General features: G+C 41.0%; 4 protein-coding genes across 5 annotated transcripts in view; all 4 read right to left on the minus strand.

Moving 5' to 3' along the window:
• Positions 1 to 4,379: 4,379 nt before the first annotated feature.
• LOC114431946 (glutathione S-transferase A-like) lies at positions 4,380 to 6,500 on the minus strand. Its single transcript, XM_028399637.1, has 6 exons — positions 6,258 to 6,500; positions 6,106 to 6,171; positions 5,810 to 5,915; positions 5,065 to 5,183; positions 4,767 to 4,852; positions 4,380 to 4,684 (listed from the first exon to the last, which is right to left on the minus strand). The coding sequence occupies exons 1-6, from the start codon at positions 6,423 to 6,425 to the stop codon at positions 4,555 to 4,557; spliced, it is 675 nt and encodes a 224-aa protein (XP_028255438.1). The 5' UTR covers positions 6,426 to 6,500; the 3' UTR covers positions 4,380 to 4,554.
• A 1,677-nt stretch (positions 6,501 to 8,177) lies between these two features.
• LOC114452267 (glutathione S-transferase A-like) lies at positions 8,178 to 10,672 on the minus strand. Its single transcript, XM_028431496.1, has 6 exons — positions 10,424 to 10,672; positions 10,023 to 10,088; positions 9,836 to 9,941; positions 9,125 to 9,243; positions 8,955 to 9,043; positions 8,178 to 8,853 (listed from the first exon to the last, which is right to left on the minus strand). The coding sequence occupies exons 1-6, from the start codon at positions 10,589 to 10,591 to the stop codon at positions 8,721 to 8,723; spliced, it is 681 nt and encodes a 226-aa protein (XP_028287297.1). The 5' UTR covers positions 10,592 to 10,672; the 3' UTR covers positions 8,178 to 8,720.
• Positions 10,673 to 11,059: 387 nt separating this feature from the next.
• LOC114453771 (glutathione S-transferase A-like) lies at positions 11,060 to 12,488 on the minus strand. Its single transcript, XM_028433668.1, has 6 exons — positions 12,315 to 12,488; positions 11,817 to 11,882; positions 11,630 to 11,735; positions 11,432 to 11,550; positions 11,268 to 11,353; positions 11,060 to 11,192 (listed from the first exon to the last, which is right to left on the minus strand). The coding sequence occupies exons 1-6, from the start codon at positions 12,486 to 12,488 to the stop codon at positions 11,060 to 11,062; spliced, it is 684 nt and encodes a 227-aa protein (XP_028289469.1).
• A 340-nt stretch (positions 12,489 to 12,828) lies between these two features.
• The window catches only part of fhod3a (formin homology 2 domain containing 3a), a 38,688-nt gene continuing 35,326 nt past the window's right edge, over positions 12,829 to 16,190 (minus strand). For both annotated transcript variants that reach the window (XM_028429923.1, XM_028429931.1), the window contains 8 exons: positions 16,041 to 16,160; positions 15,630 to 15,791; positions 15,354 to 15,544; positions 15,077 to 15,281; positions 14,927 to 14,950; positions 14,507 to 14,714; positions 14,259 to 14,423; positions 12,829 to 14,165 (listed from right to left, as the gene is read on the minus strand). In XM_028429923.1, coding sequence (XP_028285724.1) covers positions 14,083 to 14,165; positions 14,259 to 14,423; positions 14,507 to 14,714; positions 14,927 to 14,950; positions 15,077 to 15,281; positions 15,354 to 15,544; positions 15,630 to 15,791; positions 16,041 to 16,160 — 1,158 coding nt within the window. In that variant the 3' untranslated portion in view covers positions 12,829 to 14,082. The remainder of the gene's footprint in view (positions 14,166 to 14,258; positions 14,424 to 14,506; positions 14,715 to 14,926; positions 14,951 to 15,076; positions 15,282 to 15,353; positions 15,545 to 15,629; positions 15,792 to 16,040; positions 16,161 to 16,190) is intronic.

Below are 16,190 nucleotides of genomic sequence, written 5' to 3' on the forward strand. Positions count from 1 at the left end.
TGCTCTTCAAAGTCATTTCCTTGAATGTCAAAATTTGGAAAAAGTATTCTCTCACAAGCTGAACAAAACAACAAAGTGATACAGTTAGAAAGGACACACAGCAGTTTGTCTTCAACGTTGAGACTTTAGGTCTGATGGTTTGATTACCCTTGCTGGACCAGTACGAAGAGCTTGGTAATCTTTGGGAAAATTCAGATATTCTGTCAGCAAGTGTTCTGACTTTAGGTGTCCTTGGTATTGACCAGCTGAATCTTAGATGGTACTTATATCTAGACCAGATGGAGAAATTACATAATTACTGGATGCCTCAGAACTCAGTTAGCAGAAGAGTGAGAACAGCAGGTAAAGGTTTAGTCTCATTATTTAGTTTATCTACCTAATGTTTTCATGTTGAAAGTGTCCATCAAGTAAAGTAAAGAACTGACATCCAGGGTCATTTATGCAGGCTCTCTGACACTCCTCAGCATCTGGCGTGAAGAACGCTTTGTAGGCAGGTCCTGGGAAGTCCACGTGGTGGTAAAGATTAGACAGGCGACTAGACTAGCGAAATTAAAACAGAGTTACAGAGAGTTTCACCACATATTGTTACTGGTAGATGGCTTTGCTGGTTGGATGCCTACTTGGTGTAGGGTTGCAGGTTTTAAGGGAATAACCTGCGCTGAGGCCCTTATTTGGGACCTGATAGTCAGGCTTTCCAGAAGAAGAGGATTTGAGGAAACAATGGAAAAACCTGGTGGACAGAGGAGTCAGTTGATGTTAAACTACTGGTCTAAACTACTTAATAATTATCATTTTATTGACTATCACCCTCTAAAACATGCACTCATTTTGGGAGATTTGTTTGTCATAAATCACAAGTTTCTGTTGTTTGTTGTGTACCTTTGATCAATGATGCTGTCAGGTCGAATGAAGGCAAAGAAGAGACATGAAGAATGCTGGGTGCACATGTGTTGGCAGTGTTCGACATCAGGAGAGAAGACGAGGGCTATGTCTATTCCTGGGAAATACCAGTCTTTCAGAATCTCCTGATTGCATCCTAAAACAGAAACACAGACATGTATATCCAGTTGTACATATGTAAAGAGTAGAGTAAATGAATTACCTTGACTAAAGGGAAGACCACAGAAGAAGAGCAGACACATCAGAATGAAACATGTTCCCAACTTCTTAGTGTCAGAGGAGATTCTTCAGTCACAACAGCAGTCAAAGATCTTCTCCAACTGTGAGAAGTGCTAAAAGACCGATGTTCAAACATTTATACTTCTGATGGATGTGCATGACCTGGTGATTGGCAGACATGATCATGGTTTACTGGTTGTCACAAGGAAAACCAAGCTCCAGCAGGTGTCTGTGTAGGCTACAAACAAAATGCATGCTGACTAGGAACCATCGTGTTGTGTAATCAAACTGCATGCCTTCTGCCTTCATTGTTTTGTTAGTACAGTTTTATGATTATCTGATTTATGACCCAGGTCATACTCTCTCTTCACCAACTACAAATACACACCCACCCAGCAGTTTTGCAGGTGAGTATGGAGAAGAGCTTTGTCTATGAAGTCAATGAAAAGACTTGAGCAGGTGTAAACATATACAGTGCCGTTTCAAAGTTTGTGGAGACTTTTAGAATATTCAATATTTCTGCAGAAATATGGCCCAAAACAAATATTCTATTGCCTGCCATCCAATTTTAGAGCCTGTTTTGTCCTGTTCGCATGGGGGCTTTGGTCTATAACTCCTGTCAATTAAGAGACAGGAGTAACCTTGAAAGGTCACCAGTCTATCGCAGGGCTAAAACTCAGACTCATGTCTGAGTCATGATAGACAGAGATAAATACATGACACATGACTATAGGTATATAATATTGGTGATTTACTTTAAATTAGGCTACAAGCCAAACTTGGGGGAAGGTGGAGGAGGAACTGGATGTAAAGTGATAGTGCAGGATGGATGCATGGATGGATAAGTACATGTCATGAGATACTGAAAACACATGAGCTGCAAATAAAGAGAGGTCCAGTAAGGTGCAACAAGAAAACAAGAAAAGGCTTCTCCAGCTCCTAATGGGGACCTGTGCAACTTTATAATGTTAAATGGATCATTTGTGTTAATCTAGACAAAAAGTGACAGTATCACAAAATTATGGACAATCATTGTAATATAAAATAAACTGTTTTGTCATGATTCCAAAATTGCCTTAGAATGAAACAGTCACATTAGAGCTGCGCACTTGGAATCAATGCATTTTTTTACACTACAAAGGTGAAAAATGTTCTACATTTTTTGAAACTGCTTTGGTGCAACAATGGAATTATTATTCCTAGTATTGACTGTATCTATAGCAGTAATACATTTGTGCATTGCATGGTTGAAAAATGAACTGTACTGTTATGTTGTGCAAGTAAAGCTGAGAGAAGTCTGAAGAGCCAAAGACTTAATGAAGGTATTCACTGGCAAGAAACACACATATTTTTTTATTCTATTTAAATTGTGCCATTAATGATGAAATCCTACACCTAAAACACTGAAGAAAGAAGACAGACATGATGAGTTCATGGAATCTGATTAGAGAAAGCACATTTATTTGTGTATGTGGCTTCATGTGGTGTGAGTCTGTGCACAGTTCCTCAGGGAGAAGCCAGAAACAACGTGACTCAGTTTGGTTACTTTGGGAGGAGCAGGCATGGTGATGACGCGCTTCAGGTAGCAGCGGCGCCTACAAGAAACCGCAGAAACACAATCAGGATACAAAACACATGACTGCAGAAGCATCTGATTAATATGAAATGTTGCTGCGAGAATCATATTTAAACATTTGTACTAATCTTAGTGCATAAGAAATACTGTACCATAACTCCGAGATAGAGAAAGTTTCATTGACATAGGTGTAGAATTGGCAGTTTGGATCCTCTGTACAGGTCGTCTGACATGTCTCTGAATCATCCATCAGCACGTAGCGAATGTCAGAACCTAGGAAGTCTATACCTTCCTGAGCCACCCTGAGCCAGTCTGTTAGCAGAGACAAACGGTTAAATAAGATAAAACATGTGCATGAGCTGAGCTAAATGATATCAAAAAAGAACAATGTGCGGTACATACTGTTATCAAACTGACAGAAGCGTGATGGTATCCCTGATGTGACTTCTCCTTTTGCGCTGACCACCATTTGATTAGGATTGCTCTTCAGCTGGCAACTGAAGTCGTTACTGCAACAATAATTGAATAAAGTATTTTTGATGTAGCACAGAGTATAGCTGTAAGTGTATTAAGAGTCAGAGTATCCAAAAACAGTACATGGAATAAGAGAAGTATGTGCAGGATGGATGAGCAGAGCACAGAGAATGGCATTGTTCAGGGGAGGCAGCGGGCAGCGTTTGGATGTTGCTTCCTGGCATGTCAGTGCTCGGAAAAAGCCTGGGATTGCACACTGTATAAAACATAGATTAAAAAAAACTGTTGCAGGTAGCTTCAACAACAAAAACAGTGAAACATTAGGTATTTTAAAACATTATGTACATCTTTATGTGCAACACAATGAACTAACAGATAGATGGCATATGTATTTATGTTAATCTAATAATTTAACAATTATTGACAATGCTTTTTTTATCGCACATCATTTTGCAGTGGAGCTTCTGTCTGATATGTTGTTTTTGTGGCGTTATGTGTATAACTGTTATTGGCAATCATATGATGTGTGGAAAAAGTACATGCACTTTGAAACCACAAGGATTCAGTGTGTCTTTCTGAACCCACAGTTCACATGGGCCTCTTCAAACACAAGTGCAAATACAAGTGTATTTTTGTTCTGTTAGTGTACAGTGACATCTCCTGTCAGAAGTGTAACAATCCAAGAGGAACAGGAAGTACATATATATACATATATTTCATTACAACACAAAAAAAACTCATCAACTGTTTGTCCAGCAGAGTGTGCTACTATTCAACATTTATTTACAATACCCAACACTCCACCTACCTCCCAGCTATCAGTCTGTGACATCAACCAGTCACTCAGTCCAATCCTACCTTCTGCTAATGATGCAAAACTTCATGTTTTTACATTATATAAAAATGCATTCTTTTGGACCACATGGTAAACATCAGTCACCATTCACTCTCTTTTTTAGATTCAGCCTCATGTGGCCATTTGAGGAACTGCAGTGCAGACAGTGATGTTTAACCCTGTACCTGACAGCCATTATGTCACCATGCTCACCACTGTTTACCTTGCTAGCGGATGCTAGCCAGCTACAGATACATTATAGAATGGTATTAACACAGGTCCCAAGAAGGATTGGTCGTAATATATTTATAGTTAATAATACTTACCGCCCTCAGAGACATATATGACTAAAAGAATGACAATAATAATCAAAACTGGAATTGAGGTTTTTAATTTTTCATTTCATTTTATTTTTTAACAGCACAAAGTCATATTTAGGTTTAAGTCACAAAGAATATATAGCTTTTAAAAATGTGTCCTGCTAGAGTAGAGCAGTGCAAAGTTACATATTAACGACAGGACCAGTTAGTGTGTCAGCTGCGCTCAGAGCTCAGAGGTCTTTCAGTGCTTCCTGTCCTGGGCTCTCCTTCCAGGTGGGAGGCCAGGTGGCTTTGATGCTGGGTCTGTCTTTCAGGCTCTGGTAGTAGGCTGCCAGTTTAGAGTAACGCTCTTCACACAGACTACAGAAAAGAAGAAAGAAAAAAAATTGAGCTGCTTATTATTCAATACATTTGTATTGTTACACAAGATTTTTGGTCTTACCCAAAGCGGAAGAGATAAGCAATGACTGGATAAACAATCACATCAGCGAGTGAAAAGTTCTTTCCTGACAGGAAACCACCCGGTGTCTAAAAGAAGGAAGAAAAAAGCTGATGTTACAACAAAACACATGAGAATATCCCTATGCATCCCTATGCAATTAAATGAAACTACTTTAATTATTACTATTTTATACAGACAATATTGATGCATGAATCGAACGTATACTTTAAATTACAGGGAAAAAATGCTTTGCTTTATTGTGAGAGTGAAAAAGTGAAGACTCTTAGCAGCCCGTTACCTTTTGTAGGTATCCCTCCCACAGTTTGACCTCTGCAGCCAGGACCTCTGTGTTCCTCTTCAGAGCAGAGTCGTGTCTCTCTCCCTCCGGGACCTTCCAGTTATAGTAGATGACATCCGCTGAAATATGTATTTTAGTTTAATAGGTATTTTATTTCTTTAAGGCATCTACACACACATTTGACACACACTCTCACATTAGACTGCTTTCAGTTCCCCTTAACAGCAGGGATGCAGGATATTATGCAATGTCAAACTGAGGCAAGGGTCTAAAATAAAGTTTAAAGCTTCCAATTCTAAGTCGTGTGTTTGCACCCCTTTCCAAAAGAAAAAAAAGTCTTATGACTTTTTAGCAGGCTAGTCTGAGCATGTGATGCCTCATGGGATTAACATATGCCCTCTTAGCATCACTCCCTGCTGCAAATAGGGCACCACATAGAATGAACACACTGTGTCACGGTTTAATTATGTGAATGCACTTCTTATTAGTGCATGGTGTATGTTTTGAACAGCTCAGGTCTCATGAGTGAAAGAAACTGCCTCTAGGAGGCTAGGAGGCTGACTGAAGACATGAAGTCTCAGTGGTTTAAAAAAAATTGCAGGTTAGTGTATGATGTGTATGATAGTTGCTATGTGCACTGTACTAGTACAAAGTCCCAAAAGGCAAATCACTGAATGACAACAACAGCAACCAATGTGCAGTCATCCTGTGAAATAAGTAGGTTGGATAACTAAAGGTTGCCTACCCAGTTTCTGCATGAGCGCAAGACCCTCAAACATGCGCTGGTACATTGTGGCCTGCTCAGTGGGGCAGTCTGGGATCAGCTTGTTTCCCTGAGACTTGAACTGGCTCTGTTGTTGGGAGACATGAAAAGAGCAACTATTATGAAGAGCAGCATGGAGCTCCGGTGTCTGTTTCCTCTGCGGTGTAGGGTGTCCGATTGTCTCAAAGATATTGTTGAAGTAACACCTCCTGCTTATTAACTCCTTAGTGGCATAAGACTGCATTAAATTTTAACCAGGTTCACTTCCAAGTTCTTACCTCCAGGTAGAGGCAGGCAGCATAGGACTCATTCAGGGTGAGGTTACCATGTTTGAAAGCAGGAAGCTTTAAAAGATAAGGCGGATTATAGCTCATATAAAACATATTGGTGAGAATTTGAATTGTAAATGGATTGTTTGAAATGTACTTACCTGACCCCTGGGGTTCATGTCCATGACTTCCTTGGACTTGTGCTCCATTTTCTCAAAGGACAGCAGCTTCTGGTTGTACCCCTGCAGGTTCTTCTCCTCCAGAGCGATCATCACCCTCCAGCAGGGAGGAGAGCCGGAGCCCCACAGCAGAGTCATATCCTTGGCCATGGTCTTAGAGTGCTTTTTGCCTGACTACCAGAGCGGTAAATAGTGAGCTAAGCGGAGGAGTGAAGCTGGAATACCACAAACCTCTGGCTTTATAACAAGTTCCGGCCCCCTCATCATCCCGATTGGTGGAATTTAGCCCCATCCCATTTCTTGTGTTATCACCAAAGATCTGTGACTCCAGGCAGCTAAGAGCATTCACTCTGCTGCTAAAAAAGCAGGTTAAACAGGTGCTTTTGTTTAATCACAGCAAGACAACTTAGAAATATATCTAGAAATATTTTAAGGTTATAGTTGTGACTGTGTTTTTTGTGGATTCTGCCTGCAGCTGCAAGTATCTACACGGATTAATGTGAAGAGCAGGAGGAGGGATTCCTCTTGCGTTGTGTTGAATCTGCAGTTGACTGCAGGCAGATATGGGCAAAAGGCAAGCATGAAATCAGCAAAAAAAAACAATATAATTTTGTTAACTGGTGGACAACCATACATTACTTGGGATTCTATTTGCCATTGAGAGATTACTGTATCTTTAGGCTTTGCTTTTTCTCCTTGTTTAAGTATTTCTCTCTGCAGGACTTTGTTTTTTTCTGTTGCGTGCAAGCTGCTTCCTGACTGCTGAACACTCACCATGACTAAGCACTTTTTACACACACACAGGCAACACAATTCTAACTATTCACACTAGACAATCCACCTTCTCAATGTAACCGACACCACAGTTACACTTGCATTGGAGATCCACACTGAATAGCAACCTCTTACACCAACAATTTGTGCATCATTTTTTTTTAACTCTATGAGCAACTGCAGGTATAGTGCATGGAAATAAAATAGTGCAGCTTTCAATGGACACCTTGTTGCACCAAAAAAGAAATATTGCAAGAGCAACATGATTTTACTGCTTTCCGTTCATGCTTCTTGGAGGTTTGATATATATTGCGTAAACAATACATTCCATCAGCTCCTGCCCGTTCTGCTACTCTATCTTTGTCCTCATCAGCAGGCTGCTCTTCATGCCTCAGTCAAGTATTTCCTGCGAGTGTCACCCTTTATGCTACGGTAGCATGACTCAAACCTTTTTCTTTTACAGAGTACAAGCAGCACAGAAGTCAGTTATGTTACAGCTATGTATGGAATGTTTGTTGATAAACCTGGATGACTAAAGGTAATTTACAGTGAGAGCTGCAGCTAGTTTTTAAATTAAGACAAACAGGTCTTTAAAAATGAGGAACGCACCATTTGATAACAGTAAATGGTAAATTTTCTTGATAAATTTTAAGACATTCTAAAAGAAATGGTAGATTCTCACGCAAAATAGAGGAAGGAAACCCTACAGAGCTTGAATAAACAAAGAAACTTTTTTATATACATTACTACTACTATACTATTGTACTATACTTTTTTATTAACATTTTTTATATAATTAAAAAATTAATTAAAAATTTAATTATATAATATAATTAAAAATCTACCAGATAAGGAGCCAGGCTAACACAGGTGTGTACAAGTGAACATGAGCAGGATCTTAACCCACAATCTGTGAGGCTGAGCATTCCACATAAAATGCAAAATCATGCAAAAGCTGCAATATTGACCTATCTGATTCATGCAAATGATTACATGTTACAGGTGTTTTGAGTTGAGACAATAGTGCAGACCAAACCGGTTCTGGCACAGCCATTCACATAATGAAACCAACAATACACCACCTACTTCTTCTTTTCTTTTATTGTGACATAGGAGAGATGTGAGAGGCTGTATGGTGTCAAATTTATCGAATCCTAACCTCACGCTATCTCTTTGATCTCAAACTTTGTTCAGGCTCTCAGTGTGACTTTATTAGGTGTACGCTACAATTAAAGCCATTACATACCTGTTAACACCACTAACATATATAAGTATCTGACTTTTGATATGAACAGACTGTATCTGGGCAACAAAAGCTGATACAGGATGCAGTCGTGTGATTTACTGCTGTTACCCTGACAACATGAAATGACCTTTAACAAATGCACACCGTGGTTATATCAACTACTTTTTCTATCATTAAGAAATAACAGCAGAATGACTCTAAATAAAAATAACAGTCAAATCATATTAGACGCTACATTTGTTCAAATGAAAAGCTATATTAAAGGTATTAAAAAAATCGGACGAAAACATAATGCATTCAGCCGTGGTTGTCATTTGCACAGCAGCCTATAAAAGTGAAAAATAACTATGTTGTTATGCCACAATCACTTGGTTGATAGATATCTTCACCTTGAATCCAAAGACTTTTCAATAGAAACCAATTTTTCAGATGTCGTTGAGTGTGTCCTGCCCTTTCGGGTTCTCCAGCCAATGAGGAGGCCAGCTGGCTTTGATGCTGGGTCTTTCCTTCAGCAGAGCATGATACTCTCCCAGTTTAGGGTATGTCTCTGCAGACAACCTGTGCATCAGAAGGCAGCAGGTGTTATCAACTACAGCTTCGACAGAGCCCTCATTTTATCAGTCACACCTCAGGTAAATGCAAACACACTTTCCTCTTACCCGAATCGGAAAAGAGTAGCAACCGTTGGAAAAACAACCACATCAGCCAGCGAGAAAGTTGGTCCGGCTAGGTGGGAGCCTGAACCCAGCTGGAGAGAGAAGTAAAGTGGAGTTTAAAATGCATCAGTGCACGTAGGGTCACTGTGTGCATGTTATCCACACACACATACCTTCTGCAGGTAGCCCTCCCATAGTTTGAGTTCAGTGACCAAAGCCTCTCTGTTTCTCTGCAGAGCCGAGTCATGCCTCTCATCCTCAGGGATAAACCAGTTATAGTAGATAACCGCATCTAAAAACAGGATTGTTATCACTACATCTGTATATGAACACTTGAGCTTTTTATTGCAGGACAGCTGAAGAAGAGTATTTTCCTGCTGGGAGCATCTGCAAATTTGCAGCACAAGACAGGAAACATCTGGACAAAAATGGTACACATCAGAGCCAGGAGGCTACAGGCCAGGAATTATGATCCTCTGCAGAAATCTGCACCCTTACACTACAGAAACGAGAGCACAAGAGTCCTCTTAACCCTCTGTAACCCCAGTTAACATTTTTACTAGACTAGAAAGGACAACCAGGTTCCTGGATTAACAGGACAGTTAATGTGCTGTGTACTCCAAGCAAAGTTCAATCCATTTTTATGTGCTAGTAAAGGCAGCAAATTCCTGAATCTTTAAGTAGTGCATCTGTACGTTTAGTGACATCTAGTGGTGAATTTGCAGACTGCAAGCAACTCAACACTGTCCTCAACAAGCCTACATGAGACGGCCTTTCTGGTGGATCAGTCTAGTCCTAACTTTGGTCATTGTGTAAAGTGAAATCACACTTCCACAGAATTGGAAGACCTTTTCTGTGTTTCTACTGGATGTTACTTGTCTTACTGAGCTTTTCGTAGAACGAGAGTCCCTCGAACATGCGCTGGTACATCCGTGCTTGTTCTTCTGGACTGTCAGGGATCAGCTGGTTTCCTTGAGACTTAAACTGGCTCTGAAAAAAATAAAGAGAGAAAAAATTAATTAGGTTAATTTAAATTCAGCGTTGCAGTCTGTCAAACTGCAGCTTCCTCACCTCCAGGTAAAAACAGGCAGCGTAGGATTCATTCACAATGATGTCTCCGTGTTTGAAAGATGGAAGCTGGATAATCAGACAGACAGACTATTTAAGGGTTAACCGCTCTCAGGCTTATTATCATATATTTTGTTTTAATGCTAAACCCACTGGGAGCTGATTAGGACAACCTGCTGTGCTGCATTATGGGAAAAATAATCACAACTAATTAAAAAATAGTCGTGCACAGTGTTTTCTTTGGCTGTAAGAAGTGATGGTGATTTGCCTGATTTTAAAGAATCAGACTTTAAAGTGACACATACATATTATTGTGCACCTATCACTATATGATTATAGGGACCAGGGTAAGGGATTCTAACCTAATTCTACATGGTTGGTGGGTTTAAACAGCTAAGGCCTACCTGACCTCTTGGATTTATATCTAACACCTCCTGCGACTTGTGCTCCATTTTCTCGAAGGACAGCAGCTTCTGGTTGTACCCCTGCAGGTTCTTCTCCTCCAGCGCGATCATCACCCTCCAGCAGGGAGGAGAGCCGGAGCCCCACAGCAGAGTCATGTCCTGGGCCATGCTTTTTACGTTTAACAGCTACAAGTGCACACTTCAGATTGTCACAAGAGTCGAACTCCGCAGAAGCGTAGCGGATTTGGAGCCACTCGCGTACTCATTTAAGTGGTTCTCACCTTATCAAAAGAACGCATATTGCCACCTGCTGGCTGGAAGAAGAAACTACAAGTAAAACATGTTTATATGGAGTTTTTGTGTAGTAGGGACTATTTTTTGGGCGCAGGGACACTGTAAACATTGTTACTGTTAGATCTGCGTTGAGGAAATGTCAGTAAATCAAATGTGCCACAGCCTGGTTCACAACCTGTGGTCCAGACCCCATTAGGAGGACGCTAGAAATCACAGGAGGTCACAAGGCTGTGTCTCTGCTCTGAGGTTGTTGGGTGTTTAAAATTAGATTTACACATTTAAATCAATATTTCATTTTTATTACTTCATTGCATAAAGAACAAAAGGTGTTTATTATGAGTGTTAGAGGTCCTTCAGGATGTCATATCCCTGTGGGCTGGCCTGCCAGTGTGGAGGCCAGCTGGTCTTGATGCTGGGTCTGTCCTTCAGCAGGCTGTAGTATTTGGCCAGTTTGGGGTAACATCCAGCAGACAACCTAAAGACAAAAGCTCATCATCATGAGACTGAAAAGGCAGAGTGGACATCACCCTCCAGGGTGTCAGTCACCTACCCGAAACGAAAAGCAAAGGCGATGTTTGGAAAGACGACCACGTCGGCTAATGAGAAGGCCCCCGCCAGGTAGGAGCCTGCAGCCACCTGTGTGCAGACAGAAAAATGTAAGAAGCATTGTTATAAACATACAGCCTGCATGTGAGTGTGTGTTCACGTGCACACATTGTGCAGGTAACCCTCCCAGAGTTTCAGCTCAGCAGCCAGAGCTTCTTTGTTTCTTTTCACAGCAGATTCATGCCTCTCTTCTTCGGGGACAATCCAGTCATAGTAGATAACTGCATCTGAGACAGAACACCTAACATGAACATCATTGTGACGATGATTCGTTTGTCTTTCTGCGTGCATGTGTGTGCAATTTACTGAGTTTGTCAGCGAGGGTGAGACCCTCCATCATGCATTGATACATCAGTGCTTGTTCTGCAGGACTGTCAGGAAGCAGCTTGTTGCCCTGAGACTTAAACTGATCCTGACACAGCAGGGAACAAAGATCAGACTTACATTAAAGGCAGTTATATTCAATGTTCCAGATTTAGTTTTTGCTCTTTACCTCTAGGTATAGACATGCAGCGGTGGACTCATTCACTATGTTGTCTCCATGTTTGAATGCAGGGAGCTGAAGGAGAGAAACTGTTCAATTCAATTCAAACACTTTCTTTCATTAAGGCACAGGGAGCAATCAAATGGACAGGGACACACAGGAACAAACATAAAACCTATGGGAAGTGCAAAAGAATATAATTATTAACCTCAATTTAGTGTCAGTGAGTTAAGTGAAGCACAATCACCACTAGAGGGCACTGTCTCCTTTCTCTACTTAAAGAAATGCAACAAGTTTCTGTGTAACCTGTATATTTGAGGTGTAAATATGTACTGGCATCTTATAGGATAGACATAACACTGTTATCCTACCTGAATAAATAATGACTGCTGGTTATGTTTGTTTTGTAAGCATATGTATCTTCAGCTGATAGGATTTGTTATACCTGTATTTAAACTTTTGTTGACATACATTCAATCATTGGTAGATCATGCATGCTCCGCCTACCTGCCCTCTTGGGTTGATTTTCAAGACTTCCTGAGATTTGTGCTCTCCTTTCTCAAATGATAGCAGCTTGTGTTTGTAGCCCTGCAGCTTCTTCTCCTGCAGAGTGATCATCACACGCCAGCAAGGAGGGGATCCAGCCCCCCACAGCAGACTTATTGACTTGGCCGAGGACATTAGATACTGCAGAAAAAAAGAAGACAATACTACAACTGCACAGATGCCGTGTAGTAAGAAGCAGCTTCTAAAGGGGTCCAAAGGTTGATCTGAAGAGCCACACCTAATTCTGAAGTGTGAAAGCAGTGAAAAAAATGTGACAATGACATGATCATCCACTTTTTTCACAGATTTGTTTAGTTTAGTTTTATTGCAGAATGTGTATACACAGCATTTCAAGTGAAAGTGTTGGTAACCATGGTTTTCTGCATGATACTGGACCTGTTCAAGTTCATACAAAGTACAATGTGACCACAGAGTTCAGATCCACAAACACTGCTTCACACTCTCAGCAAGGAGCAACATTGAATAACTTTTTTAATTACAGCTCAACCTTTTTTAAACTATAATACAAGTTTCTACAGAAATTACAAAAATATTACATAACATGAACCTCACTAGACATGCACACTGTAGTACTACAGTAGGACGTGGCAGCTGACAAGGGCATTTACACATTGTTTCTGCAGATTTCTCTGCAAGTCCTTCAAAATAGATTGTTTTTTTTAAAAAAAAAAACGTCCATATCTTTTTGTCTTTTTACAATTTACAGTTTTCTGAGATATGTCTTCAATGTATATTTTCAATCAGCATGAGACATTATTAATGTTTATTAAGGTGCAAGATGTCAGAGATTTGCAAATAAATACTGAAAAACCTGTCCTGTGAGTCATCTGAGAAGTAGGAGGTGATTGTAAGCACAAAGAGGGAGCTGGTGCAAAGAGTACAGCGTTGTCCCTTATAAACGAAAGGCACTCATCCGTTAGAAAACCTTTCACATTCCTACGAAAAACACACAGCCGCACATAAACATGTTCAAATGTGCAGCTGCAGAAGCAAAACGTGTGCATTTTCACATACATACTAAGTATTTTTTTGTTTACGGTGGGATCCTTTGACGTTGTTGAAGAGCAAATTTAAATTCACAGCTTCAATAAATGAAAAGTGGTGAACAGTGGCAGAAACAAACAAACAAACAAACAAACAAAATAATCACTTTGGACTAATTTAAAATTCCCATGAAATGAAACGTTTGCTCTGATTGGTCACCTCAGATGGCACCGCCCACCATCCTGCATCAGCTCTGCTGGTGAATGAGTTGGAATGAGGGACATAAAGAATACGTGAACCAAATTTAACTACCTATTTACCTATTTGTTGTCATTGCAGGGCAAACCACTGGCATATAGGTGACATATAGTGCAAGATATCATATCAAAATTATACAATTCTGACTTCATGGGGACTTTAAAACTTGTTTACATATAAAAAAAATGATTCGGTGTAAAAACAGCAGCACTGAATTTGAATGTTCTTATGAGGTGCGCTTTCTTCACCTTCTGAATATTTTGTTTTGTTGTAACAAATTAAAAAAACACTATCATGGCTGCAGCTTCTTCACACGGACACATCAGGCAAAAATAGCAGCTGGCAAAAACCTAACAACTCATAGCTGGTGGAATACAACTCGAAAAGAGCAGCGTGGGCCGTCAGAGACGTCGCACTGTGTTTCCACGGCAGTGTGGGCAGGTGAGGAGGAGGAGAAGGAGGACCATCACATTGGTGCGTCTGGAGAATCAGTGAGCCCCAAAGCAAGAGCTTCTTCTTGTGTCAGACCGTTTTTCAGAGTCCGTCGCACTGCAGGGAGATAAGAGGAGGAAAGAATGTTATCATGTGGTCATTTACAAATTAGTTTTTCATATAGATTTGGGAGTCTTTTTTAAGGCGTACATGATTTGCGGTTGGCCCTGGATCTCCTTCTCTCTCTTGGTTGGGCTCTGGTTCCTGGACCCTGGGTGGCCGACCTCACGATACGCTCCATGATTTCGTCTGCTGCATCGTCTCCACAGATATGTGCGTCCTCCAAGGCTGGTGTCCACGCCTGCATGCTGCGACCTGCATGAAAGAAAAACACCATACATGGGCAAAGACACTCTAAAAAGCACTGACCTCACTGGGTAACTTTGTGTAATCCCCACCTCCTCGTCCAGGCCGTGACCTGGTCCGTGTCCGGAGGCCTGGCACCCCCCCGCTCTCCTTGTCGCCACCGCTGAGGCTGGTTCTCAGCACTGCTTTCATGTGTTCATGCTCTGCAGCATCCTCAGTGTGGCCAAGACCCTGAGGCTGTTCGCTTTCCTGGCTGCCACTAGGGGCGCTGTTGTTGCTGCTTGAGCCATACCGACCACACTGATGATGAGAGACGGAATGGAAGAGGATCAGATAATGGCAGCTTGTTTTGTAATTATTTTCAAACAGGCTTTAACAAAACATCCTACTTGTGGTGAATATAGTGCAAACTGTGTTTAATTGTTTAATTCACAGGTGAAAAGAAAGTTATTAAAACATTTCATGCACAGTTGCAAACAATCATGCAGACAGCATGGCACACATGTTGATACCTCCCGCTCCTCTTCATCATCAGACTACAGGAGAAAACAAGGATGAAGGTCAAAGAACAAGTCGAAGAAAATGGAAGGTGAAAAAAAGATTAAGATATAGCTTTTGAGTGTGTGTGTGTGTGGATGAGTTTCTGTTTATGTGATGCCTACAGGAGCATTCACGTCCATGATCATCTTTCCTCGGGTCTTGTTGCGCTCACGGTGGTCGGCTCGTTTCTGTTTCTGCTGCAGCACGCGGTCCCGGGTGGTTCGGTACTCTAGCGCAAACTCGCTGAGGATTTTACTGAACCTGTGGACGCTGATCTCTCTCACACTGTAGGCTGGGTGGCCAAGGAACAACAGGAACGAATGGAATCTGAGAAGAGGAGGATGCTCATGTCAATATTACTCTACTGAACTTTAATGCAGTTTGGCTGAGGTGAAGTACCTGTTGATGATCCTGCGATGAACAATCTTGAGTATAATGATCCTTTCAGCACAGTCTTTGAGGAAATCAGACATCTTCTGCTTCAGCTGAGCCTTCATTTCATGCTTGGCGATCACCTTCAGGTGGTCCCATGAGGCTTTGCAGCGCCGTTCCATCTGACACAAGTTCTCCTGCAGCTGGTCAAAATCCACCTAATAGAAAAAATCAAAATAAATCAACTTGATATATAAACCAATGTTAGGGTGCACAACAGTCTTTCTTTTTTTCACAGCATACCTTTGCAGAACGTGTGATGGCTCCTATCTCAGAGTAGAGGTCAGTGCTCTGGGGGAAGTTCTCCACCACCACGGAGCAGATGTGATGGAGCAGGGACTGCTTGTGGACCGTGTCCTTCACTTCTGGAACCTTCTCCAGATATGTCAGTTCGAAGCCTTTGGCCTGGACACATGTAAACAACATTTATATATATATAAAAATAAATTATTCTAAAAGTAACACGACAACAAACAAGAAGCTACAAATGTCTAGACTGGTATTAGTAGGTAAGTTTGTTCTGTTTAAATTATAGTACTTAATCTGTGATTTCATTTACAAATTACAAGCTTGAAGCTGACTATTTCTACAATTACAACAAGATGTTATCATGTCCCAGTATTATAATGTGGACCTTTAATGGTCATGACTCACATTGGTGCCATTGAGGAAGTTTCCAATGGAGAGCAGCGTGGAGAGGATGTAACGCAGAGTTTTGTTCTTCTCCAGCTGATCCATCCCCTCTTTCAGATCCTGTAGAGGCTCCACTACTTCCTGAGAGGCGGAGAAAAAAAAACACACACA

Source organism: Parambassis ranga, chromosome 2 (assembly GCF_900634625.1).
Source record: "Parambassis ranga chromosome 2, fParRan2.1, whole genome shotgun sequence".
In the NCBI taxonomy this organism is placed as follows: Eukaryota; Metazoa; Chordata; class Actinopteri; family Ambassidae; genus Parambassis; species Parambassis ranga.

Bases quoted from the DNA above. Each gene is read 5' to 3' on its own strand.
- LOC114431946 (XM_028399637.1), bottom strand. From the start codon at position 6,425: ATGGCCAAGGATATGACTCTGCTGTGGGGCTCCGGCTCTCCTCCCTGC. The intron at 5,184-5,809 runs GTAGGCAACCTT...TACATATTTCAG, and splicing joins TGCGCTCATGCAGAAACTGG to CGGATGTCATCTACTATAAC. The intron at 4,853-5,064 runs GTAACGGGCTGC...TCCTTCTTTTAG, and splicing joins GGGAGGGATACCTACAAAAG to ACACCGGGTGGTTTCCTGTC.
- LOC114453771 (XM_028433668.1), bottom strand. From the start codon at position 12,488: ATGTCCTCGGCCAAGTCAATAAGTCTGCTGTGGGGGGCTGGATCCCCT. The intron at 11,883-12,314 runs GTAGGCGGAGCA...TCTCTCCTTCAG, and splicing joins AAATCAACCCAAGAGGGCAG to CTCCCTGCATTCAAACATGG. The intron at 11,193-11,267 runs GTAGGTGACTGA...TTTTGTCTTTAG, and splicing joins GCCTTTGCTTTTCGTTTCGG to GTTGTCTGCTGGATGTTACC.
- LOC114452267 (XM_028431496.1), bottom strand. From the start codon at position 10,591: ATGGCCCAGGACATGACTCTGCTGTGGGGCTCCGGCTCTCCTCCCTGC. The intron at 9,942-10,022 runs GTGAGGAAGCTG...TATTTTTTTCAG, and splicing joins CTGCCTGTTTTTACCTGGAG to AGCCAGTTTAAGTCTCAAGG. The intron at 8,854-8,954 runs GTAAGAGGAAAG...TCTGATGCACAG, and splicing joins GCTACTCTTTTCCGATTCGG to GTTGTCTGCAGAGACATACC.